The 27,251-nt window shown below is 46.0% G+C and overlaps 1 protein-coding gene across 1 annotated transcript in view; it reads left to right on the forward strand.

Moving 5' to 3' along the window:
* The window catches only part of COL5A3 (collagen type V alpha 3 chain), a 379,057-nt gene that overhangs the window by 200,328 nt on the left and 151,478 nt on the right, over nt 1–27,251 (forward strand). The window contains exon 4 of the mRNA XM_073555703.1: nt 2,015–2,177. Within this exon, the coding sequence (XP_073411804.1) occupies nt 2,015–2,177 (163 nt within the window). The remainder of the gene's footprint in view (nt 1–2,014; nt 2,178–27,251) is intronic.

A 27,251-nucleotide genomic window follows, 5' to 3' on the forward strand; every position in this document is an offset into this window, starting at 1 on the left:
CATAGGGGGCAGTATTATAGTAGTTATAATCTTGAACATAGGAAGAGGTATTACAGCAGGTAAATTCTTGTACATGTAGAAAGTTACAATAATTATAAGTATCTGACATTCATTACAAAGTGATATTGTCTCAGAATGTGAAATATCTCACAAAACACATAAGACATTCTCTGGAATCAGAATTTTTCGTAGCAGGTAACAGCATGCCAACAGTCTAACAGATGAATGTCACGCTTTTAAAGATGATAGTAGGATATTATTTTTGTTAAGAGGCTTTCCTCGATAGATAAACCAGATGGTTCGTCTCCACCGACTGTTTATCTCCACTTTACTTCAAAGTAATTTTTTCTCCAACTCTCTTTCACTTTGGAAAAAAATTCCAGATCTGCATTGGCCTGATCATGTATTAAAATCCTCATAACCCCAAAATGCAGTTTAAAGCAAAATAAAAAAAAATGAGTCAGAGCATAAGTTGGTATGCAAGCAACATATAAGAGCATGTTCACACTGTGCGCATTTAACAAAACCTAAGATAGAAACAAAATGAGCAAATACCCTGCTATAAGTATGTAAACGTATATAACTTATGGTACTTAGTAAACACTGTTTTTGATCAAAAAAGAGTAAAAGCCAACCCACATCAACAAGGTGTACCTCAATAGTCATGGTCCTATCATATAGGTTTAAATCCTCACCTAATGTCAGATGACCTCAATGTAGATGGGGCAGTGCAGGACCGGAGTCCGACTGGTCGGACACCTGGACATGGGAAGCTGTATAAATGAAATGTCTAGCTCAAAAATGGGAGCCACACTCCTGTTTGTACAAAGTACAAAAAAAGTACAGCAAAACCAAAGAAATGAGCCGGAGCATAAGTTGGTTTACATACAATGTATAAGAGTGTGCTCACTCTGTGGCCATTTAGGGCCATCCTGACTGGGGTACACCTCTTGCGGTTGGATGGCTTTTACACTTATTGATCAAAAATAGTGCTTAGCAAGTACCCTATTTTATTTATATGTACAATTTCTATTTACTTACGGTACATACAGCAGGGTACATGCTCATATTGTTTCTATCTTAGGTTTTTTTTATCTTTGAGCGGAACTTTGTGCAAAGGAGTTTGCTGGAACTATAGGGGTCCTAGATCATCAATATTTTAATATGGTATCCCTGCCAGTTTTGTCCAATTCCACTGTTAAATCTGTAACAATGGACCCCACCAGTCATGGTATATTAATAATACTGGCATTATTTTTTTTGGCCTTTGGATCCTTTCAGTCACCTGGGCACTCATAATACTGAAACAGGGGCCCCCATCTACCATGTCATTATATATTGGTTTATATATGGCAGAGAGGCCTTTGGGCCCCTTTATTCAGCAGGGCTTAGGTGCTACTGCCTACCACCTCTGAGTCGTCTATAGCTATTTTAGATGTACACCTTAGTGGAGCTTTCAATTTTGGCTTCTTTCCCTTTAAGGCTATGTGCACACGGTGCGGATTCTGCTGCGGATCTGCAGCAGACCTGCAAGTCATGTACAGTACCATTCTAGCCTATGGGAAATTGAAACCCCTGTGCAGACGGTGCGGATTTTCCGTGCGGTTTTGCCTGTGGTTTCACATCCGCAGAAAGAATTGACATGTCATTCTTTTCTGCGAATTCTGCTGCGGTTTGCCATCTCCTCTATTGTGGAGGTGATAAACCGCAGGGCAAAACCGCAGAGTAATCCGCAGGTCTTTTGACCTGCGGATTGTGCAAAATCCGCGCGGAAAAATCCGCGGGTGAATCCGCACAGTGTGCACATAGCCTTATCACTCAACCACTGTGCAAACTGCAGCTGCATCCCCCTCCTCCTCATTTCGTCTGCCTGTCTTCTATTCACTGTGTATGTATATATCGAGTTTTTGGTAATTTGAAAGTCTTTTTTTCCCAACAATATTTTGATTTATTTTATGTGCTAATATTTCCCACGAATTTGACCTTCATGATCATCACTTATTGTTTCCTATAGGTGGCATCGAATTGGACTTAGCGTAGAAGGAAAAAATGTGACGATGGTAGTCGACTGTGAGAAGAAGCAGACTCATTTCCTGGACCGTGGTGATGATCCTATCATTAGCACGGAGGGCGTCACCTTGTTTGGGACACGACTACTTGACGAGGAGGTCTTTGAGGTAGGTTTTGAGAACAAGAAGGCCTCTAGACATGAGGGTCTTTTTACTTCAAAAAGGCACTACACAGTTGTGCTGGCAGCCTGTTGGAAAATCATTATAGGAAACTACGCATTCGCAGTTACCTTTCTCAAGCGCCACCAGATCAACCCAGCACAGTCGATCTGAGGTTGAAGTTCAGAAATCGCTTGAGGGAACTACACAAGCACGGTTCCATGAAGCCGTGAAGGGGTGCCGCACAATGTAATATGATGTGGGTCAAAACATTTGACGACACAAAGTTACTGAGGTATTAGCGTCCATAACATAATAGAATATATTATGTTCTCAAAAGAAGTATATATATTAGAAATGAGAAAATCTATTCAAGAATTGAATTCTCCTCAAATTTTACCAAAAATTCAAATTCTCCAGAAATCACATTTTTTGTGATTTTCTTTGTGCAGAAATGCCCAAAATGCCCTAAGAGTTGCCATTTTGCTGAACTGAAGTGAGCAAAAAGGTGGGAAACTAAATGCTAACTTCATTGTCCAACGCTCCACGACTCCTCCCGTGTCTTCATCCTCAATCTTCACTCGGCACTCCTCTGATGTTAAGATGGGTGTTCTACCATTGTGACGACGTCTGATATAATGTCATGACCCGAGTCACCCAAGGTCTAGTCAGCTCCTTGGACCATGTGAGTGTCCTCTGGCATCTTTGTTAGTTATCCTTATTCGGTGCCAGAAGCCCTCGATGTTTCTTTAGTTAGCATCTTAAGTGACATTCGTCTTTACGTGGGCTGCCTGAGGCTTGCATCGGGTGATGCACGTTGTGATGTCTGATGAATGTCACCTGAGGCGCTGACTAGACCTTGGGAAATGCGTATCATGGCATTCTATTATTGTAAATTCTGAGGCCTACCTGGCTTCATAAGCCCCTGCACCAAGTGAAAACAGTATTGATATCTTTATAGATTTATATATTTATAGCTATTCATATTTGTTTCTTTTTGAGCACAGTATGGGAAATCTCTGCTTTGCAGGCCAACTGGGTGTTTCTTCAGTCTTGTCTGAGGGCGTAAACTTCCACCTTTCCCTTCCAGATGAGACCACTGGACTGTTAGATCAGAGGTCAAACTGTGATTGGCAGCATCTGTGAGGAAGGGGTGAAAGCCTATGCCCCCAGAGAATGCTGTGAAGAAACGCCCAGTTATTCTGCAAGCAGAGATTTCACATGCTGCGCTCGAAAAGCAACAAATGTGAATATCTCTGCAAGGGAACACAAAATGGAAAACAGCATCAGAATTAGGGATTTTGTTTACAAGGTGTTTATCTTGGTTTTTTTGAGGGAAATCGACAGGTCCTTTTTACCCAATATTTTTGTCCAGTTACACATTGGTTTTGTGGACCTCATTATAAAAGTTTTTTTCACTATAGATCACTTTTCCACAGGGCTGAGGATTACTGGAGACCCCATCACTGGGACTCTAAATGGCCGCCATGTACATGTCTGGTCAGACAAAGTTTGTCTAACAAAAAGTCAGCTGTTTTTTGGGGTGCGATGATGATAATAAGAATAAATGAACCATATCTCAGGGCTAAAATTATTTATGTAATATGTAAAGCTACAAGGTTTCAATATGGATGAAGTTTCCCTTTAAAAAAAAATTAACTAATGTTTTTAGTTTTGTTTTTTTTATGGCTGTGGGGAGATGGCTGTAGCTCATGCCATTACATTATTATTATTATTATTATTATTATTATTATTATTGAAAAAGCCTAAACCTGGCGTCTTATCAGCTTTTGATATATAAGATGAGGGCCGGATCTATGGGAATCTCACTTGTGGCTGTTTATTAAAATGGGAACATTTTGTGGTCAGCAGTTTTGGTAGGACAAAGTATTCAGCAGTGTTACGTCTTATCCCGTCCCCTGTGACATCCAGTAATGCAGAATCATGTTTCTTGTTTCCCATGCACTGCGTATTTTATTGTGGTGCAGACAATGTTCTGAGCGACGATGGATGGGGTCTCACTGGGGAAAGGCGTGGGATGGGAATTACCATGGACATCTGCCTGGATCGGAATAAAAAGGAGGGGGGTAATGAGTGCGAGGACAGCACAGGAGGCAGGGTCCAAGGGATAGTCCATAGCTATGTGCTGGTCCTTAAATAATGGGGAGATAACTCAAATAAACTGCAACAACAGAATTCAGGAGATGTTGGATTATTGAATATTAAACAATCAAAAGCAGTAAAAAAGGATATGTTGTGCTGTATTATTATGATTATCATAATTATTTATTTATATAGCGCCATTAATTCCATGGTGCTGTACATGAGAAGGGGTTACATACAAAGTTATAGACATTGATAACAGTAAACAAATTTACAATGACAGACTGGTACAGAGGGGAGAGGACCCTGTCCTTGCAGACTTACATTCTACGGGATAGTGGGGAAGAGACAGAAGATCGGGGGTGCAGCAGCTCTGGTGGTGATGAGGCGGTGGCTCGGGCGGTGGTGAGGCGGCAGAATGGTTATTGCAGGCTGTAAGCTTTCCTGAAAAGATGGGTTTTCAGGTTCCGTTTGAAGGATCCGAGGGTGGTGGATAATCGGACGTGTTGAGGCGTGGCATTCCAGAGGATGGGGGATATTCGGGAGAAATCTTGGAGGCGGTGGTGTGAGGAACGAATAAGTGTGGAGGAGAGTAGGAGGTCTTGGGAGGATCGAAGATTACGTGAGGGAAGATAATGGGAGATTAGTTCAGAGATATAGGGAGGGGACAGGTTGTGGATGGCTTTGTACGTCAGTATTAGTAGTTTGCACTGGATTCGTTGGGGAATTGGGAGCTAATGGAGGGATTTGCAGAGGGGAGAGACGGGGGAGTAGCGAGGAGAGGTGGATTAGTCGGGCAGCAGAATTGAGGACAGACTGGAGTGGTGCAAGAGAGTTAGCAGGAAGGCCACAGAAGATAGTGTTGCAGTAGTCAAGGCGGGAAGTATATTGTATGCAGGTGACTGTGCTAGATTAGTCCTACCATCCTCCACCTGTCACAACCCTACACATGTGCAGCTTAACATTTCTGCAAGTGTCCACCTCCCCAGTCCTATAAGTGTCCACCTCCCTAGTCCTATAAGTGTCCACCTCCCTAGTCCTATAAGTGTCCACCTCCCCAGTCCTATAAGTGTCCACCTCCCCAGTCCTATAAGTGTATACCTCCACAGTCCTATAAGTGTCCACCTCCACAGTCCTATAAGTGTTCACCTCCACAATCCTATACGTGTCCACCTCCACAGTCCTATAAGTGTCCACCTCCACAGTCCTATAAGTGTTCACCTCCACAGTCCTATAAGTGTTCACCTCCACAGTCCTATAAGTGTCCACCTCCACAGTCCTATAAGTGTCCACCTCCACAGTCCTATAAGTGTTCACCTCCACAGTCCTATAAGTGTCCACCTCCACAGTCCTATACGTGTCCACCTCCACAGTCCTATAAGTGTATACTTCCACAGTCCTATACGTGTTCACCTCCACAATCCTATAAGTGTCCACCTCCACAGTCCTATAAGTGTTCACCTCCACAGTCCTATAAGTGTCCACCTCCACAGTCCTATAAGTGTATACTTCCACAGTCCTATAAGTGTATACTTCCACAGTCCTATAAGTGTATACCTCCACAGTCCTATAAGTGTCCACCTCCACAGTCCTATAAGTGTCCACCTCCACAGTCCTATAAGTGTACACCTCCACAGTCCTATAAGTGTTCACCTCCACAGTCCTATAAGTGTCCACCTCCACAGTCCTATACGTGTCCACCTCCACAGTCCTATAAGTGTTCACCTCCACAGTCCTATAAGTGTATACTTCCACAGTCCTATAAGCGTACACCTCCAGAGTCCTAGAAGTGTACACCTCCACAGTCCTACAGGAAAACAGCTTCACAGTCCTATAAGTGTACACCTTGTGAGGCAGTGAGGGGGATTATATGCGAGGGTCGATATGTGCTCCTCAGGATGCGAACGGAGTCTTATTAAACCCACTGGAGTGCCTTGTGTCCACAGCAGAATGCCTGTGAATCACAAAGCAAAATAAAAGAAAGAATGGATTGAGACCAAGTAGTGACCTAGTCAGATTTTTAGAAAAAACCATTATGGGCTTTTATTTTTAGAGGGACTTGCAGGTTTGGTAGTGGGGCGAATCTCTGTGTCCACCTCAGGTTTTGGAAGTGGCTCTATGGCCAGGATTCCATTTAAATCTGTCAGTTTTGTCTTGGTGTGTCAGTTTTGGAGTTTGCAAGCTTCAGAGCAGGAGGCTCTGTGCAACCGAGGTCTGTGTGGAGCTAACACAGAGCCAGGGAACTCAAGGCGGCTTGTGCACCTGTAAGGGAGGGACAGGACTGTAGTCGTGACCTGAATAACCGCAATATCTAGGTCCAGTCCTTCCCCTACAGAAAACTGTACTCTTCTTTCTGGCATACCTGCATCTCCAGATTCGGCTTCCTCTGGACACTTCCCAGGCAACGACAGTCCCTCTTTCAGGTGACCTCCAGCAATGGAGACACAGTCCAAGTTAACTTTAACACTTTCTTTACTGAGTACTTCACACGTTACATCCACAGTTAGTACATTGTGCCATTTACTTGTTTCCTCATCTTTCCCTTTCTGGCTGTCGCTTCTGTGCAGTACACGCTCGGATCGGACCATCCTAAACTGCCTCCCAGTTCCTTCCTGGCTTGACCTCGCCATTATGAGAATTCATTCTGCCTGTTTCGCCCCAGACTCGAAATCATCAGTCACCCGGTTTGGTTGCCTCTGGTAAAGCATCCAGCCCGTCTGTACTGATCTCGTAGAAGCTCCAACTGCCTTCATCTCAGCTGGCCAACCGACTCCTGCCCTAAAAGCATCTGCCCAGGTGATAAGTCGCCACATCTTTCCTTTCCTGCAATGGACCACTGCTATGACACACATCGGCCGTGGGTAATGTGGGCTATAGTGTTTGAATGCTGCGTGGCTTCCAAGCTCTCTGGGCCTATAGCCCATGTGGACACTAGGGCACCCTGGCCCCTTCTGACTTAACTTCCTACAAGCTCCCCTCTTACTACCCGGTAGCCCCTCCTACAATTAACCCTCTATAAACATCCTATCAGCTATAGCTATAAGGTCCACTAGTATGCCCCCCATCTAGTGGCCCACAACAGAACTACATTTACCCATTCCAGGTGCAAAAATTAAAGATGTGTCTGACAGGATATCAGGACTCTTCAGACCTACAGATGACTACCCATTCCTGCTACTACATGTGGGGACAAATGACACCGCAAGAAACGACCTGGAAACCATCTGCAGAGACTTTGAAGACTTAGGCAAGAAAGTGAAAGAACTGGGAGCGCAGGTGGTCTTCTCTTCCATCCTCCCAGTGGATGGCCATGGAACAAGGAGGTGGAATAAGATTCTGCAGGTGAACAACTGGCTACGTCGATGGTGCCGTCAGCAACGATTTGGATTTCTGGATCACGGAGTGAACTACTTATACGATGGACTACTTGCTAGAGATGGGGTGCACCTTACGAAGACTGGAAAGCATGTATTTGGAAGTCGCCTTGCTACACTTGTAAGGAGAGCTTTAAACTAGAACAACATGGGAAGGGAAGCAAAAGACCAGAAAAAGCCATACACCTGACAAATGCTATTGAGAACTTTGCTAATAGAAGTGGAAAGAAAGAACAAAGACGAAAGAATCTAATTAATAAAAATATTGGAGAAAGAGAAACCAATCACAAACTAAAATGTTTCTATACTAATGCACAAAGCATGGGCAACAAACAAGGAGAATTGGAACTACTAACACAGGAAAAGAAATATGATGTCATTGGAATCACTGAAACTTGGTGGGACGATACACATGATTGGAATACAAGACTAGAAGGATACAACTTATTTGCAAGAAACAGACTTGATAAACGAGGAGGAGGTGTTGCATTGTATGTTAGAAACGCGTATATCTGCACAGAGATTGAAGCTTCAGAGACTGGGAGTTCTGTGGAAACTGTTTGGGTAAGAATACAAGGACAGAACAATGGAAAGGACACCATTGTAGACATTTACTACAGGCCGCCTGTGCAAGCTGAAGATATGGATGAACTCTTTATGCATCAAATGGCCAAGTTCTCCAAAAAATATGACATTGTTGTCATGGGAGATTTCAACTATCCAGACATTTGTTGGGAATCTCTCTCAGGCAAAACTAACAGGTCAAGGAAATTCTTATCCTCTCTTGCTGACAACTTTATCTTCCAAAAGGTAGGGGAGAAAACAAGGGGAACTGCTACCTTGGATCTAATCCTTATAAACAGGGAGGAAATGGTTGAGGAGGTAAAAGTGGCTGGAACCCTAGGAGGTAGCGACCATGCTATTTTAGAATTTTGGATAACTAGAGGCGGAAGACCTGTGAAGACTCAGACGTCAAGGTTAGATTTCAGAAAGGCAGATTTTAAGGGATTCAGAAAGATAATTGGAGGGATCCAATGGCTGTATATCCTTAAAGACAAAAATGTCCAGGAAGGATGGGAAATCTTGAAAAATGAAATTCTCAAAGCACAGTTGTTAACAATTCCGAAAAGAGGGAAGAATAGGAAGCATTTAAGGAAACCAGGATGGGTGAACACAGAACTTAAGCACATGCTAAAAAGGAAGAAAAAAATGTTTATAAAATGGAAAGAGGGAGGCATATCTAAAGAAGAATATAATGCTGTCTGCAGAATCTGCAGGGCACAAATCAGATTATCTAAAGCTGAAAATGAATTGAGGCTTGCAAGAGATGTCAAAAGCAATAATAAAGGATTTTGGGGATATGTCAAAAGTAAAAGAAAAGTCAAAGATGCTATAGGATTTTTACAGGATGAAAATGATGAAATGGTAAGACAGGATGTTGAGAAGGCTGAACTTTTAAATTCCTATTTTGCATCTGTTTTCTCTCAGAAAGGAAATGTAACACCAACTGTTATTCACTGTCCTATTAAGGGAATAGAAGAATCCAGGATATCTATAAACAGAAAGATAGTGAGGAAACACTTAGCTAACCTAAATGAATTCAAGTCTCCAGGTCCAGATGAATTACACCCCAGAGTACTGAAGGAGATAGCAGAAGAAATTTCTGAACCACTCTCCATAATCTTTGAAAATTCTTGGAGAACAGGAGAAGTGCCAGAAGACTGGAGAAGAGCAAATGTTGTTCCTATCTTCAAAAAGGGGAAGAAGGTGGACCCAGGCAACTATAGGCCGGTGAGTCTGACTTCTATACCAGGAAAGATCTTTGAACAAATTATTAAACAACATGTAAGTCAATACCTGGATAAGAATGAAGTGATCAAACAGAGTCAGCATGGGTTTGTAACTAATAAGTCATGTCAGACTAACTTAATTTCCTTCTATGACGGTATCACTGATTGGGTGGATCAAGGAAATGCTGTAGATATAGTATATCTTGACTTCAGCAAAGCATTTGACAAAGTCTCTCATACAATCCTTATTGAAAAAATGACTAAGTATGGAATGGACAAGGCAACTGTTAGGTGGATTCATAGCTGGCTTAGTGATCGGACCCAAAGAGTGGTCGTAAATGGCTGCACATCCAGTTGGAAGAATGTCTCAAGTGGGGTACCACAGGGCTCTGTCCTGGGCCCTGTATTGTTCAACATCTTTATCAACGATTTAGATGAAGGAATTGAGGGTAAACTGATTAAATTTGCTGATGACACAAAGCTAGGAGGGATAGCTAATACTAGAGAAGAGAGAGAGAGGATTCAGAAAGATTTAAATAAACTGGAGAAGTGGGCAGTAACTAACAGAATGGTTTTTAACAGGGAGAAATGCAAAGTACTACATCTGGGCAATAAAAATGAAAAAAGCATATATAGAATGGGAGGAATAGGGCTAAGTGACAGCACATGTGAAAAAGACTTGGGTATACTAATAGATCACAGACTGAATATGAGTCAACAGTGTGATGCAGCAGCAAAAAAGGCAAATGCAGTTCTAGGATGTATTAACAGAAGCATACAGTCTAGATCACGTGAAGTCATTATTTCCCTCTACTCCTCTTTGGTCAGACCTCATCTGGAATATTGTGTCCAGTTTTGGGCACCACATTTTAAAAAAGACATCAACAAACTGGAGCAAGTTCAGAAAAGAGCGACCAGAATGGTGACCGGTCTGCAAACCCTGTCTTATGAGGAAAGGTTGCAGGATTTGGGAATGTTTAGTTTGCAAAAGAGAAGACTGAGAGGAGACTTAATTGCTGTCTACAAATATCTAAAGGGCTGTCACATTGTAGAAGGATCAACTTTATTCTCATTTGCACAAGGAAAGACTAGAAGCAATGGGATGAAACTGAATGGGAGGAGACACAGATTAGATATTAGAAAAAACTTTTTGACAGTTAGAGTGATCAATGAGTGGAACAGGCTGCCACGAGAAGTGGTGAGTTCTCCTTCAATGGAAGTCTTCAAACAGAGGCTGGACAGACATCTGACTGGGATGATTTAGCGAATCCTGCTTTGAGCAGGGGGTTGGACCAGATGGCCCAGGAGGTCCCTTCCAACTCTACGATTCTATGATTCTATGATTCTATGATAACTATGTAAACTATATACTAAAGTGCCTTCCTCTAATGTACCCCCAAAAGGATGCACTGACTTACCCTAACTGTACATAAACATTAATCACACATATTATACCAAAGGAACATAAGGCAATATAAAACAGTCCTCTACAGAATGGTAACACAAATACACTTGTGGCAATACCATAAGCGACGAGCGATAATACATATTTCTATGTAGCAGTACCGCAGGCGTTTGTCATAAACATTATCAATTAGCAATATGTACATATTAACATTCGAAGGGGCAATCCAAGGAAGGGAAGCAAGAAAGACATCATATCTCACTCCCTTACAGACGCAAGAGACATGGTGGTGCCATTGCCCACGGCAACGGGTTTTGAACACGGACTGTATTTGCTGAAACCTGGCTGCAATCCGGAGGATATCACTCCTTTATGTGAGTCTGAGATTAAGGAAACTGTTTATGTTGAACTTTCTGTGGTCCCCGTCTATCTGTCGCACTGCACCAATCCTGCTGCACTACAACCTCCACAGTCCTACAGGTGTACACCTCCACAGTCCTACAGGTGTACAGCTCCACAGTCCTACTGGTGTACAGCTCCACAGTCCTATAGGTGTACAGCTCCACAGTCCTACTGGTGTACAGCTCCACAGTCCTACTGGTGTACAGCTCCACAGTCCTACTGGTGTACAGCTCCACAGTCCTACTGGTGTACAGCTCCACAGTCCTACTGGTGTACAGCTCCACAGTCCTATAGGTGTACAGCTCCACAGTCCTACTGGTGTACAGCTCCACAGTCCTACTGGTGTACAGCTCCACAGTCCTACTGGTGTACAGCTCCACAGTCCTACTGGTGTACAGCTCCACAGTCCTATAGGTGTACACCTCCACAGTCCTACAGGTGTACAGCTCCACAGTCCTACTGGTGTACAGCTCCACAGTCCTATAGGTGCATAACTCAACAGTGCTACATGTGTACAGCTTCACAGTCCTACAGGTGTACAGCTTCACAGTCCTACAGGTGTACAGCTCCACAGTCCTACTGGTGTACAGCTCCACAGTCCTATAGGTGCATAACTCAACAGTCCTACAGGTGTACAGCTCCACAGTCCTACTGGTGTACAGCTCCACAGTCCTACTGGTGTACAGCTTCACAGTCCGACAGGTGTACAGCTCCACAGTCCTATAGGTGCATAACTCCACAGTGCTACATGTGTACAGCTTCACAGTCCTACTGGTGTACAGCTCCACAGTCCTACTGGTGTACAGCTCCACAGTCCGACAGGTGTACAGCTCCACAGTGCTACATGTGTACAGCTCCACAGTGCTACATGTGTACAGCTTCACAGTCCTACTGGTGTACAGCTCCACAGTCCTACTGGTGTACAGCTCCACAGTCTGACAGGTGTACAGCTCCACAGTGCTACATGTGTACAGCCCTTCAGGCTTACAAGCATACAACTCCACAGTCCTATAGGTGCATACCTCCACAGTCCTACAGGTGTACAGCTCCACAGTGCTATAGGTATACAGCTCTACAGTCCTACAGGTGTACAGCTCCACAGTCCTACAGGTGTACAGCTTCACAGTCCTACGGGTGCATAACGCCACAGTCCTACAGGTGTACAGCTCCACAGTCCTACAGGTGTTCAGCTCCACAGTCCTACAGGTGTACAGCTCCACAGTCCTACAGGTGTACAGCTTCACAGTGCTTTAGGTGTACAGCTCTACAGTCCTACAGGTGTACAGCTCCACAGTGCTATAGGTATACAGCTCTACAGTACTACAGGTGTACAGCTCCACAGTCCTACAGGTGTACAGCTCCACAGTCCTACAGGTGTACAGCTCCACAGTCCTACAGGTGTACAGCTCCACAGTCCTACTGGTGTACAGCTCCACAGTCCTATAGGTGCATAACTCAACAGTCCTACAGGTGTACAGCTCCACAGTCCTACTGGTGTACAGCTCCACAGTCCTACTGGTGTACAGCTTCACAGTCCGACAGGTGTACAGCTCCACAGTCCTATAGGTGCATAACTCCACAGTGCTACATGTGTACAGCTTCACAGTCCTACTGGTGTACAGCTCCACAGTCCTACTGGTGTACAGCTCCACAGTCCGACAGGTGTACAGCTCCACAGTGCTACATGTGTACAGCTCCACAGTGCTACATGTGTACAGCTTCACAGTCCTACTGGTGTACAGCTCCACAGTCCTACTGGTGTACAGCTCCACAGTCCGACAGGTGTACAGCTCCACAGTGCTACATGTGTACAGCCCTTCAGGCTTACAAGCATACAACTCCACAGTCCTATAGGTGCATACCTCCACAGTCCTACAGGTGTACAGCTCCACAGTGCTATAGGTATACAGCTCTACAGTCCTACAGGTGTACAGCTCCACAGTCCTACAGGTGTACAGCTTCACAGTCCTACGGGTGCATAACGCCACAGTCCTACAGGTGTACAGCTCCACAGTCCTACAGGTGTTCAGCTCCACAGTCCTACAGGTGTACAGCTCCACAGTCCTACAGGTGTACAGCTTCACAGTGCTATAGGTGTACAGCTCTACAGTCCTACAGGTGTACAGCTCCACAGTGCTATAGGTATACAGCTCTACAGTACTACAGGTGTACAGCTCCACAGTCCTACAGGTGTACAGCTCCACAGTCCTACAGGTGTACAGCTCCACAGTCCTACAGGTGTACAGCTCCACAGTGCTATAGGTATACAGCTCTACAGTACTACAGGTGTACAGCTTCACAGTCCTACAGGTGTACAGCTCCACAGTCCTACAGGTGTACAGCTCCACAGTCCTACAGGTGTACAGCTCCACAGTGCTATAGGTATACAGCTCTACAGTACTACAGGTGTACAGCTCCACAATGCTATAGGTATACAGCTCTACAGTACTACAGGTGTACAGCTCCACAGTCCTACAGGTGTACAGCTTCACAGTCCTACAGGTGTACAGCTTCACAGTCTTACAGGTGTACAGCTCCACAGTCCTACAGGTGTACAGCTTCACAGTGCTATAGGTGTACAGCTCTACAGTCCTATGAATGTACAGCTATACAGTCCTACAAGTGCACAGCACCAAGGTCCAGTAAGTGTCCACCTCCACAGTCTTGTAAGTATCCACCTCCACATTCCTATAAGCGTACACCTCCACTGTCCTGTATGTGTACACCTCCATAGTCCTTCAAGTGTACACCTCCACAGTCCTACAGGTGTACAGCTCCACAGTCCTACAGGTGTACAGCTCCACAGTCCTATAATCGTACACCTCCACAGCCCTATAAGTGTCCACCTCCACAGCCCTATAAGTTTCCACCTCCACAGTCCTATAAGCGAACACCTCCACAGTCCTACAGGTGTACAGCTCCACAGTCCTACAGGTGTACAGCTCCACAGTCCTACAGGTGTACAGCTCCACAGTGCTATAGGTATACAGCTCTACAGTCCTACAGGTGTACAGCTCCACAGTGCTATAGGTATACAGCTCTACAGTACTACAGGTGTACAGCTCCACAGTCCTACAGGTGTACAGCTTCACAGTCCTACAGGTGTACAGCTTCACAGTCGTACAGGTGTACAGCTCCACAGTCCTACAGGTGTACAGCTCCACAGTCCTACAGGTGTACAGCTTCACAGTGCTATAGGTGTACAGCTCTACAGTCCTATGAATGTACAGCTCTACAGTCCTACAAGTGCACAGCACCAAGGTCCAGTAAGTGTCCACCTCCACAGTCTTGTAAGTATCCACCTCCACATTCCTATAAGCGTACACCTCCACTGTCCTGTATGTGTACACCTCCATAGTCCTTCAAGTGTACACCTCCACAGTCCTACAGGTGTACAGCTCCACAGTCCTACAGGTGTACAGCTCCACAGTCCTATAATCGTACACCTCCACAGCCCTATAAGTGTCCACCTCCACAGCCCTATAAGTTTCCACCTCCACAGTCCTATAAGCGAACACCTCCACAGTCCTACAGGTGTACAGCTCCACAGTTTTACAGGTTTACAGCTCTACGGTCCTATAGGTGTACAGCTCCACAGTCCTACAGGTGTACAGCTCCACAGTCCTACAGGTGTACAGCTCCACAGTCCTATAATCGTACACCTCCACAGCCCTATAAGTGTCCACCTCCACAGCCCTATAAGTTTCCACCTCCACAGTCCTATAAGCGAACACCTCCACAGTCCTACTGGTGTACAGCTCCACAGTCCTACAGGTGTACAGCTCCACAGTCCTACAGGTGTACAGCTCCACAGTGCTATAGGTATACAGCTCTACAGTCCTACAGGTGTACAGCTCCACAGTGCTATAGGTATACAGCTCTACAGTCCTACAGGTGTACAGCTCCACAGTGCTATAGGTATACAGCTCTACAGTACTATAGGTGTACAGCTCCACAGTCCTACAGGTGTACAGCTTCACAGTCCTACAGGTGTACAGCTTCACAGTCCTACAGGTGTACAGCTCCACAGTCCTACAGGTGTACAGCTTCACAGTCCTACAGGTGTACACTTCCCCAGTCCTACAAGTGTACACCTCCACAGTCCTACAAGTACACATCTCTACAGTTGTCCAAGAAGATACCTCTACAGTGTTACACATGTACAGCTCGACAATCCTTCAAGTGTACAGCTGAACAATCCTACAAGTGTACAGCTCCACTTTCCCTTTGATCTTTTTTTATAACCAGCCAACTAATTTGAGCCTGTCTCTTCTCGACTCTATGGTTGTTAGACTGCCAAAATTCACCCCATGATGTTGAGGCTAGAAAGGTATAAGAATGGATAGGGACAGTGTTTCAATAAACAAGATTACACCTGGAAATTGCTCACTTGGTTACAATATTAATTTTAATATTATATTGGTTAGTTGTAAACCAAGCCTTCCCAATAAGCGTATGAGATATAATGTTGTGACTCCAGCGTAGTCTGAAAAAGTCTTTGAAGAATTTATTTCCAAATTCGGCGTCAAGATAAATATTTGACTACACGTCATCACCGATAACATCGAATGTATCTCATTTCATTGCTAATCAATCACAGCACGAAGTACAGAGAAGAAGCGAAGGTAGACAGGATCCTGTCTGTTCTTGGTGGCCAAGAATGGTATTTATCTAGATTGTTTGTCTGCTGTTGAGGTCTTCAGGGATCTCAATGTCATGATTTGCATGAATGTGTTCATCCATCTTGTTACCCAGTCATTCCTATTTAGCATACACAGAAACTTTTAAAGGGAATGTGTCATCGGAAAATGTTATCAGTCATTGTTAAAGAGGAGGAGGTGAGCTGTGACATCACCTATTGTGAATGGTGGATCCTGTGTTATTTGCTGTATATAAAGGTGTTATCAGTCATTGTACAGGAGCAGGGGGTGAGCTGTGCCATCACCTGTTGTGAATGTGGATCCTGCATTATCTACTGTATATAAAGGTGTTAGCAGTCATTGTACAGGAGGAGGAGGTGAGCTGTGACATAACCTATTGAGAATGGTGGATCCGGTGTTATTTACTGTATATAGAGGTGTTATCAGTCATACAGGAGGAGAAGGTGAGCTGTGACATCACCTATTGTGAATGGTGGATCCGGTGTTATTTACTGTATATAGAGGTGTTATCAGTCATTGTACAGGAGGAGGAGGAGGTGAGCTATGACAACGTCTATTGTGAATGGTGGATCTGGTGTTATTTACTGTATATAAACGTGTTATCAGTCACTGTACAGGAGGAGGTGAGCTGTGACATTACCTATTGTAAATTATGGATCCTGCATTAGCTACTGTATATAGAGGTGTTATCTGTCATTGTACAGGAGGAGGAGGTGAGCTGTGACATCATCTATTGTGAATGGTGAATCCTGTGTTATCTACTGTATATAGAGGTGTTATCAGTCATTATACAGCAGGAGGAGGTGAGCTGTGGCATCACCTATTGTGAATGGTGAATCCTGTGTTATCTACTGTATATAGAGGTGTTATCAGTCATTGTACAGGAGGAGGAGGTGAGCTGTGACATCATCTATTGTGAATGGTGAATCCTGTGTTATCTACTGTACATAGAGGTGTTATCAGTCATTATACAGCAGGAGGAGGTGAGCTGTGACATCACCTATTGTGAATGGTGAATCCTGTGTTATCTACTGTATATAGAGGTGTTATCAGTCATGATAATGCTGTCTGTCTCTTTTGTATTACACTCCAGTACCTGATGAGAAGAAGCAACTTCTTGGAAGCAGCTTTTACACTATTGGAACATAGAATATGGCTTTTTTGGATTCATTATCTGCTTAAAACCTCCATTTTTGATCTTTTATAACTTATAAGTACACTTTTAAAGGGAACCTGTCATCAGTTTTGGCTGATATCAGTTATGGCCATAACCTTTTAGGGCTGAAATACAGTATTCTATAATGCTGTATATAAGCCCCAAGCCCACCAGTAAGAGAAGAAAAATAACTTTTATTATACTCACCTGCAGGCGGTCCGGTCCGAGGGGTGTCGCTCTTCTTGGTCCGGCGCCTCCCATCTTCTTGCGATGCTGTCCTCCTTCTTGATTCATGTGGATGATGCGTCCCTGCATCATCCACAGAGTCTCCTCAGCATCACGCTCCTGTGCAGGCGTACTGATCTGCCCTGTTGAGGGCAGAGCAAAGTCCTGTAGTGCGCACCTGTGCACTGCGACACAAGCAAGCAGGAGGACAGCATTGCATGACCAAGAAAAGTGACATCCCTCGGACCAGACCGCCCCACAGGTGAGTATAATAAAACTTATTTTTCTACTCTACAGGTCGAGTTTGGGGCTTATAGCATTATAGAATGCTGTAGATAAGCCCTGAAAGGGAGTGGCCGTATCTTATATCGGCCAAAACAGCTGACAGGTTCGCTTTGAAGAGAATCTCTCCCCTTGCCATAAATAGGGTTTTTTTCGCAGAAGAATATCCCTGTTTTTTCATAACTGTGACACAAGCTTATAAGCCCCAAAGCAATAGTGTTCAGATAGCTGACAACAGCCATGCCATCTTTCCTGTCTATTAAAAGGTAAAATCCCGATGGAAAAATATGACGGCGATACCGAATTCTTGTGATCGTCAAGAATGAAGATACTGTGAATGTTGGGAATTTGATAATCTTCTGAAACTGAAACCATATGCCATGACCAGCCCTGTTATGAGTTATCAAGGGGATGTGTGTGGGTGTCGCTGTAGGGTCGGTGGCCGAGCTGAGGTGTGGTCCCTCTCTTCTTACCGTGCAGAGACGAAACAGAGACAAGATGGAGGCAGATTCTGGGTGCAACAGGTCCAAGTTTATTTCACTTACCGTCCGTCTGACGGCCTCAGAGCACACCGCACTTTCTTTACCTCACGGCCCTCTGTTTCCAGGGCCGCTTACTCTGTACTGGGGACGCGTGTGCGTACACCGTCCCCTCTTCACTCGTCGACGCTCCTGACAGGTCCGTCACTGTGGCCGCCTTAGGCCCGTAAACCAACAGCGCTTCCACTGATCAGTCATCGTGTCAAATATGGTGTCTCACACCCAATGCCTCGTCTCTTCTGCGGTCCTTCCTGTCAGGACCACCCCCCTGACGTTCTCTCTCCTCAGTCCCCCTGGTTTAGATTCTCCTCACAGCGCACAGACTGTCGCAGTCCTCCTATCACTGGAGCTCCCCCTGGGGACTGGAACCTTCTGGAACCCTCCCTCAGTATTTATAGCTCTCCCGGTCCCCTGTCACTGTAACCCCGCCCCCCATGACCAACGGTTTCTAAAGCCCTAAGCTGTTGTCAAGTCCTTTGCTCACACTCCTCCCTGCCATCTATTGGTCAACCCAAGGTACTGCACGTCCACTACACTTTCCTAGCTGTTTTCCCACTGTAATAACTGACACCTACATACACTGTGCAAACCTTTCCTTCTTCACTCTGACTAGTCCTTCCGTCTGTCAGGTCACCTTCCCTACACTCCCCCTTCCTTTGTCCATTGTCGACCTCGACAATCGTCATCCCTGCCTTCGTCGTTCTGAAGCTACACCTACATTCTGTTGTCGGACCAGCTGTTGGGCCAAACCCACTATCTGCGGGGGCCGAACCATACTGGGAGCACTATGCTCTGAACAGCCTACTGCTACTCACCAGCGCGCACGTCACATGACAACGTCTTTCAAATTGGGCTAGGTACACCCATATTCTCTCTGTGGCGTGTACCTTCCCCTACTCTCCCCTACTGTCACCTTCCACTATTCGGTACGCCATGATCGAGGTCTCTTACCTTCTAGATCATTACCAGCGCCCGCCTTCCTCCTTCAGGGGTGTCCGTGGTGTTGGGGACCTGACCTAGGATGGCTGTCTTTCTCACGTCTTCCAACTCATTTTCCTTTCTTTCAATAACATGTCATGGTCGGCGTCCCGGTCTCCCAGACCTCCTCAACTCTTAGATCCCTACCAGATCTCACACTTTCCTTTGGTCCCGCAGACCTTCCCTTACCCGGACCTGTTGCATTTTACTTTGGCATATTATACATTAAACAACTTTATAATAGCACAAGTACCCATTTTTATATATTTTTTTCGTTTTCTTTTGCTCATTTTAAAACCAACATATAACAACATAACATTGCATGTCTTCTTTCTTCCCCCTTCCTTTGACCTGAACACTCCTCCACTTCTCCGTATCCCCGTTCTGTCAAGTTTCAAATCAGCAAATAACATCCTGTAAGAGGAACATACTAAAAACAAACTCAGCACATCAAACATTTTTTTTTTTTTAACTAGAACTGTTCTTCAGAACCTGCACTACAGTGCACCAAACTCTCGACAGTCTACTTCACTACGCAGTGGCTAGTAGTGAGGGACCCCACAGCCGTGGAGCCCCCGGGGATACTGAGGGTGTCCATTCAAGTCCTCTTCTTTTCCATGACGGCCTCTCCTTGAGTGTGGGGCAGGTTCCACACTTCCTGCTCCCGTGCCTTCTTCTTCCTGATCACCTCCGCTACCCACACAGAGGGAACAGCACGGGCCCTGGAGTTCGGTGGGCGGGACTCCGCTGAAAAGACCGCAAGACAGAAACGGACGAAGATTTCTATGGCCCAGCAGCCGCTGGGGTCAGGTGGCAAATGGGGACAACTGGGTCCTCGGGGGCTGGAATCACAGGGCCCGCTAAGTCGGTCGCAGCCGACTCCAGCAGCGGCATAACCGCGGCCTCAGGACAGGCCGCATCCACTACTTCCAATGGAGCCGGAGTAATGGCCGATTTCAACGATGCAGCTGCTATTAGCAGGGAAAGCGCAGCAGCGTCTTCTTTGGGTGAGCTCTGCACTGGTGACTCCGGGCGGGGTAGTTCGGGGACATGAGCGGGGGCCTCGCTCAGCTCCGCATACACCACGGGGCCCGTGGTAACTAGGCCTTCCGGTGCGCAGGGGGCCATGTGCTGCAGCAGAATGGTGGGGGCCGCTTGCGGAGGCACTGGTAGGGCCGGGGGTACTCTCACCTTCCCCGGCGCTGCGGCCTCCATCCCATCATCACGCGGTTTCCCCCCGCAGCCTCCGTTCCTTGCTCCACTGTCCTGCGGGCCTTCCCTCCAGACTCGGGGGCTCTGCTGAGAAGTCCTCTGCTGGTATTAGTGGCGGCCGTTCTCGCTGACTCTGCTCAGGCTCCGCTCCCCGGCTCAGCATCCCGCTGCCTGCCCGTGGTTCTGAAGATGACTTCTGGTGCAGCTCCATCTCTCGCCGCCATTGCCACTCTAGGCGGCCGATGCCCCGACACCCGCAGCGTCTCATACCGTCCGTTGGGCAGCAATCGAATGGCGCCAGACAGCTACAGCCAAGCTTTTCTTCTGTGCCACTCCTCCTGCTGGGTGGGGCATTGGCAGGCCTTTCCACCCATCTGCTAGGGTCCAGTACATGGGAGCGTCGGCCTCCGGGCACATACTGCTGTCCACGGGGGTACATTGGAGGGGGTCCCAGTCCATTCAACACGACTGCAAACACCCGGACCTCTCCCCTGCGCTGTAGTAATGCCGCCATCTTGCGCAGCTCCTGATACCGCCCCGGATCTTCTGTCAGCACCACGGAGTCACCACAGCGCTCCCAATTTGTAATCCACAGGTAAGCCAATTGTAATCCACAGGTATTTATTATCCAAGCAGCACAGTCCAAGTCCTTCTCCATCCTTTAAGGCAGGCCTGCCGCAGAAGATGATGTATTAGCGGCGGCGATCCTGCCGACTACGCCAAAATTTAGGGTCGGTGGCCGAGCTAAGGTGTGGTCCCTCTCTTCTTACCACGCAGAGACGAAACAGAGACAAGATGGAGGCAGATTCTGGGTGCAACAGGTCCAAGTTTATTTCACTTGCCGTCCGTCTGACGGCCTCAGAGCACACCGCACTTTCTTTACCTCACGGCCCTCTGTTTCCAGGGCCGCTTACTCTGTACTGGGGACGCGTGTGCGTACACCGTCCCCTCTTCACTCGTCGACGCTCCTGACAGGTCCGTCACTGTGGCCGCCTTAGGCCCGTAAACCAACAGCGCTTCCACTGATCAGTCGTCGTGTCAAATATGGTGTCTCACACCCAATGCCTCGTCTCTTCTGCGGTCCTTCCTGTCAGGACCACCCCCCTGACGTTCTCTCTCCTCAGTCCCCCTGGTTTAGATTCTCCTCACAGCGCACAGACTGTCGCAGTCCTCCTGTCACTGGATCTCCCCCTGGGGACTGGAACCTTCTGGAACCCTCCCTCAGTATTTATAGCTCTCCCGGTCCCCTGTCACTGTAACCCCGCCCCCCATGACCAATGGTTTCTAAAGCCCTAAGCTGTTGTCAAGTCCTTTGCTCACACTCCTCCCTGCCAACTAATGGTCAACCCAAGGTACTGCACGTCCACTACACTTTCCTAGCTGTTTTCCCACTGTAATAACTGACACCTACATATACTGTGCAAACCTTTCCTTCTTCACTCTGACTAGTCCGTCCGTCCGTCAGGTCACCTTCCCTACATCGCTTAAGTGCTGATAAAAGGACTGATAAAAAGACATTTTCAATTGGATTGATTTCATGAGCCATCAGTGTTATCAGCGTAGTATGTTTCTCTGTTAATCCATTTTACTTTATGTAATTATATGTATTTAATATGTAATTGTATATACTGTATTGTCTTGTCCCCATTGTAAAATCTTTTGTATATTTTTTTTATAAATATTGCCTATCATTGTGAATTAAATATAAAATGTACTGGTTCTGTTCCTTTTGTTCTGTAAACCACACTCCTGAAAGCCATACGCTGCATCAAACCAGGCGTCCGATCGGCCTGTAAAAAGAAAACGATTGGTGGTGGCAGCGAGTAGTTTTTAGGTTATCATGGAGTTAACAGTGACCATATATATATTCCATGCTTTGGAATCGGAGGTGTATATACCATACGCTCACTGTTAGTTCTCCAATAACCAGCCTATTAGTGGTAACAGCGACAGCCTCATCCGTTAATCGATGGTCAGTTGTGTAATTGTCCTGATGATAGGGGGTAGCAGGAGACTGTTCGTGACAAAAAGATAACAGCGTGGTGGATTCGGTATGACCCCCCTGGCTGTGATCTTTGTCAATTGGTGGTAAGTGGTGGGATATTACACAACACCAGTGATCTGGTTTGAGCAATCATTCCTGTCACTTGCACGGTTCTGCGAGAATTCTGTGCAAAGTTTTAAGGAATCAGACTCGGTGTTTTTATTATTTTTATCTGGAACATTACTGTACGTGTAGCAGTTACAACCCCACCTTTTCCTCTTTTCTTGTTTTTCTGTCTTATCTTTTGTTTGACAATTATGGCTACCCTTGATGAGGCCTAGTATAACCAACAGAAGATGGTTGTTCTTGCCCTCTGTTCTATGAGACAGAATGATGCCACTGGCAAAACAAGTCACCAAATGATTGCTGAGCTGTTGCAATGTGATGCAGAGCCAATCCATCACCTGAGCCCTGATGAAGGAGAGGCCAGCCAAGGTGTGCATGGAAAGAGGTCCCACCTGTGGATGCCAGCCACATTCTCAAGCAGAACAGTGGGGACCCCCACATGCATATGGCCTTACAGCAAATCAGTGCAGACGATCGTGAGGGACGGCTGCAGCTGACTCTGCAATTCCAAGAACTAGCCGAGCGACAGGACCAGGCTGAGAGAGCTGAGTGTCAAGCTGAGCGACAGGCCCAGGATGAGTGGGAGAAGCAAGAATATCAACTGGCATTAACATGAATCCAGAAGGAGTCATCCACCCCACAGAACAGTGAGCCTAGTAATGACTCTACCTTTAAAACCCATCCAGAGCATTTTCCTGTCATGGACAAGAACAGGGACTTGAACACATTTCTGAGGGGATTTGAAAAGAGCAGCTGCCTGCAGACCAGTGGTCCCGATATTTAACCCCAGGGTTCTAAGGCAAAGCTTTCGAGGTGTTAGCCTCTCTCCTTCAAAACCAAGACAGGACTATGAGGCCATCAAACGGACCCTGATAAAAAAAAAAAGTACCGCAGAAACTTCCTGGCTCTCCAGTGTGGACAACCTGACATCTATAGTGGTGTGGTGGACAGGCTGAGAACAAACTTTGAACCGTGAGTCTAAGGACTGTCAGTCACCAACTTGAGGAACAGAAGGACCTGATGGTGAAGGACCAATTTCTTCATGTTTGCCCTGTGAATATGTGAGTTTATTCTGAATCGGGAGCCAAAGGAGGCAGCTAAAGCAGTACAGATCGCACAGGCCAATCATACGACTGAGGTGCGGAAGTCAGTCTTTGCCAGCTGGAAAGGGGGAAGCCAACAACCACCCCCAGTGCCCCTGCCTGCTGGCCCTCAGGGGGTACCGCCCTATCTTCCAACACCCAGCTGCATCTGACTCCCGCAGAAGATGAACTCCACACCTGAGGCCCAGGGGCCTGGTGCAGCTATTATTTTTGTGGGTGGAGCGGTTGAGAGGGTCCATGAAAATTTGCAACTGCTTACAGTGGGCAACATCATTACTGTTGGGCTCAAGGACACTGGTGCAGAATGTATACTCATCGGCCCCGAGTTTTTGTTACCGGAAGAACTCGTCCCTGGAAAGACCCTGTCACCTGGTTTTGGGGTGTTCACCGTCCCTTACCAATGACCTGGGTTTTCCTGGATTGGGGTGCAAGAAGGGGGGGGCTAAAGGAAGAGGGCTATCCGAGAACCTCCCCACAAATGTTTTATTGATAACTCATCTAGGACGGTTGGTTGCCCAATACATCACTGACAACTCCCCCATATCTTATGTCTTACATTTCCAAGGTTGATACTGTGAATGTGATGCATAATTAAAATATGTTTTGTGGTACAGGAGAACTCAGCAATGTCATGCTGCGGGGTAATGTTGCTGAGGATCTCCTAAAAGGAGCCAGCATGAATGCTAAGGGCAATAGGGACAGGCATCATGGAGATCATCTAACAGATGGTCCTATGTAGCTGACCAGTGTCACAACAGACAGTAACGTGGCCAGTGGTAGCTGTCCCATGATTAGCACGGCTCCTGAGGTAACAAGAGGGATGGGGAAGGTCTTATCCCCAGCCTGTCCAGATAGTAGGAAAGTGTGTCCCACACCTGATCAGGGTAAGGGAAAAGTGTGTTCCACCATCTGTCAGGATGATGGGAATGCGATACCCATAGCTTCTCAGGTGGTTGAGAAAGTTGTATCCCCAGCCAGTCCAGATGATGAGAAATTGTGTCCCACGGCCGGTCAGGATAAGGGAAAAATGGAGTCCACAGCCGGTCAGGAGGGGTAGGAAAGTACAGTCCAAAGCCTGTCGGGATGGTGGGAAAGCTGTATCCATAGATTATCAGGGAAACCAGGATTCCCAGTCAATCAGGGTGGTGGGAAGGTGTATCCATCAGCCTGTCAGAGAGGCAGGAATGTAGTATTCACAGTTGATCAGGGTGGTGGCAAAGTTGGATACGCAGCCTGTCAGAAATATGGGAAAACATTATTCCCAGTGTAGACAGCCTACCTAGCCACTGTCACCTGCAGCCAGAGAGCTCAGAACACAGGTAACGCACTGCCTTCTGGACCCTTATCAGCCAGGGTAACAGGAACAGTGACTGACCCAGAACAGATCCCGGAAGGTTCCTGTGAGGTTGGTGCCTTAGTGTCACTTCTGGCTACCTCTATCCAGGAGTCTCAGACTTATCTGGCAGAATTGAGTGAAAGCAGCCTATCTCCGTATCCCAGAAGGAGAGGGTACTGTGGGATTTGGCAATGGTGGGCCGCAAGATGGGATTGGGGGACGATCTGTAAATCAGCCCCCCATAACTCCTCGAAAAGGGGGAAGTGTCATAGAAAACATTAAAATCCATAAACCATCTCCAGGAAGGGGGCATTCAGGAGAAAAGAGCTGGCAATCTAAAATTGCACAGTTGACATATTGGAAGTGAGGAAATTACATATAGCTGAAAAGTGACAAAACTAATTAAGACTCCCTATAGAGTACAGGTAATTAAACAGGAAAGATCTTTTCTGAGGTCCAGATAACAAAAGGACATGTGTTTACACAGAGATGAAGAAGTGGAGAAGTCTCCTTTATCCCCAGGAAACACATTCTGAGTTGAAAGGATGCTTTACATCTGCAACTAGTCATTTGGGCATCAGTTGAAAGTTATGAATATTGGGGTTTTGTATAGATCTGATATTAATGAGACATACTTTTTCAACTTTAGGACTAATTCGGGAAGAATCTGCATATTTTTTCATAATTGTTGCACATGCCTATAAGCCCCAAATCAATAGTGGCCAGATAGCTGACAAGAGCCATGCCAGTCCAATCGATCTGTCAAAATACCAAATGGTGGTGGCAGCGAGTAGTTCTTGGTTTATCATGGAGTTAGCAGGGTATATATCCATGTGTTGGAATCGGAGGTGTGTATACCTTATGCTCACTGTTAGTTCTCCGATAACTGGCCTATTAGTTGTAACAGCCGCAGCCTCATCCGTTAATCATCAGTGAATTGTGTAATTGTCCTGATGATAGGGGGCAGCAGAGGGCTGTTCGTGACAAAAAGATTACAGCGTGGTGGGTTCAGTACGACATCCCTCAATGCGATCTTTGACAAGGACCACTCCTAGTTGGCTAAATAGCCTATATATACAGGGAAGAAGGGGCCATATCTCAGGAATGGAGAGGCACAGGATCAAAATAAAAACAATTCTGGATACTGGAGAACAGCGGCATTTATACCACTTTAAAAAAAAAACACATATTTGTGGCAAGTGTCGGGTCCTCTTTATTGTCTCATACATAGTAAAGTTGGTTGAACCCAGCTGACCGTCTAATATGGAGGCCTTCTAACTCCATGTCCTTAAATTTTAACGAACCTTTCCTTTCTCAGAGCTTTCTACACTGTCCTTACTGAAAACACCTGCACGCTTAGTCGACCTGAGTGTGCATGTGTACGAGGTAGTCGAGAAGAGAGTTGTCAGCTTAGAGGATAGGAGGCTCCAATATACCTTATCAATATACGCCAGAGGATCTCACAGTCCATGTTTTTAGGAGGGGAGTCAGGATGTAAATAGGATGTTGTGTTGGTTTTTATTTTCTCATCCTTAAAAAGCAGTGAAAGGCCCATATCCTCAATGCTCCGTTATAGAGAGAAATCATTATATTTGGAGATCTTTTCTAGGTTTTCATTCTTGTAACCATTGCTAGAAGAAAGGAATTTCTGAACTGTTAGATACTCCATACTGAGATTAAAAAGACATCAGAGTTGGCAGAGATGCAAAATCTTTTTATAGTCTCATGGTGACTAGATAATAATAATACAAGTACTGTACCTTTAAGGAATGATCCCCCCCGCCTAGAATTCTGTCTATCACTCAGTAATTGCTCTTTTTATAGTGACTTATTACTTCCTATTATACTAAATGAATCTGCGATCTTCTATCTTCCTGGATCTAATTCCTCTCATGAACTGTTGATACTGGCAGAATGTTCTGGCTGAGTTCCTAAAAATCTCTAAATTCTCTCGTGGTCAGGGGTTAGAACTCCAGCTGGAAGGGGAAGGTGGGGGGGTGTTTTTCAGAAATCACTATATTCTGTCTGTGAGAGAAATGCGGTGTTGTGTTGTGTTTTTTGGGGCCCATACACCATACGAAGCTGTTTAAAGAAATGGGCATTAAAGGGAACCTGTCTCTCCACTAGGGCATTTTAAGTAAAAGAGCCACCTTCAGCAGCACTAAAGCCCCCGTCACACACAGCGAGATCGCTAGCGAGATCGCTGCTGAGTCACAAGTTTTGCCACGGCGCTTAGAAACCCGCTGTTTACCTTGGTTACCAGCTCTCTGTACCAGCGCGCTGGTATCTAAGGTACACAGCAGGTTTCTAAGCGATGCCCTCACTTGTTACCCGCATCGTCGTTGGTCCTCATCGCTGGTGAGATCTGTCTGTTTGACAGCCCACCAGCGATCATGACAAGGTCATA

Source organism: Dendrobates tinctorius, unplaced genomic scaffold (assembly GCF_039654945.1).
Source record: "Dendrobates tinctorius isolate UK_male_01 unplaced genomic scaffold, ASM3965494v1 ptg000228l, whole genome shotgun sequence".
Taxonomy (NCBI): domain Eukaryota; kingdom Metazoa; phylum Chordata; class Amphibia; order Anura; family Dendrobatidae; genus Dendrobates; species Dendrobates tinctorius.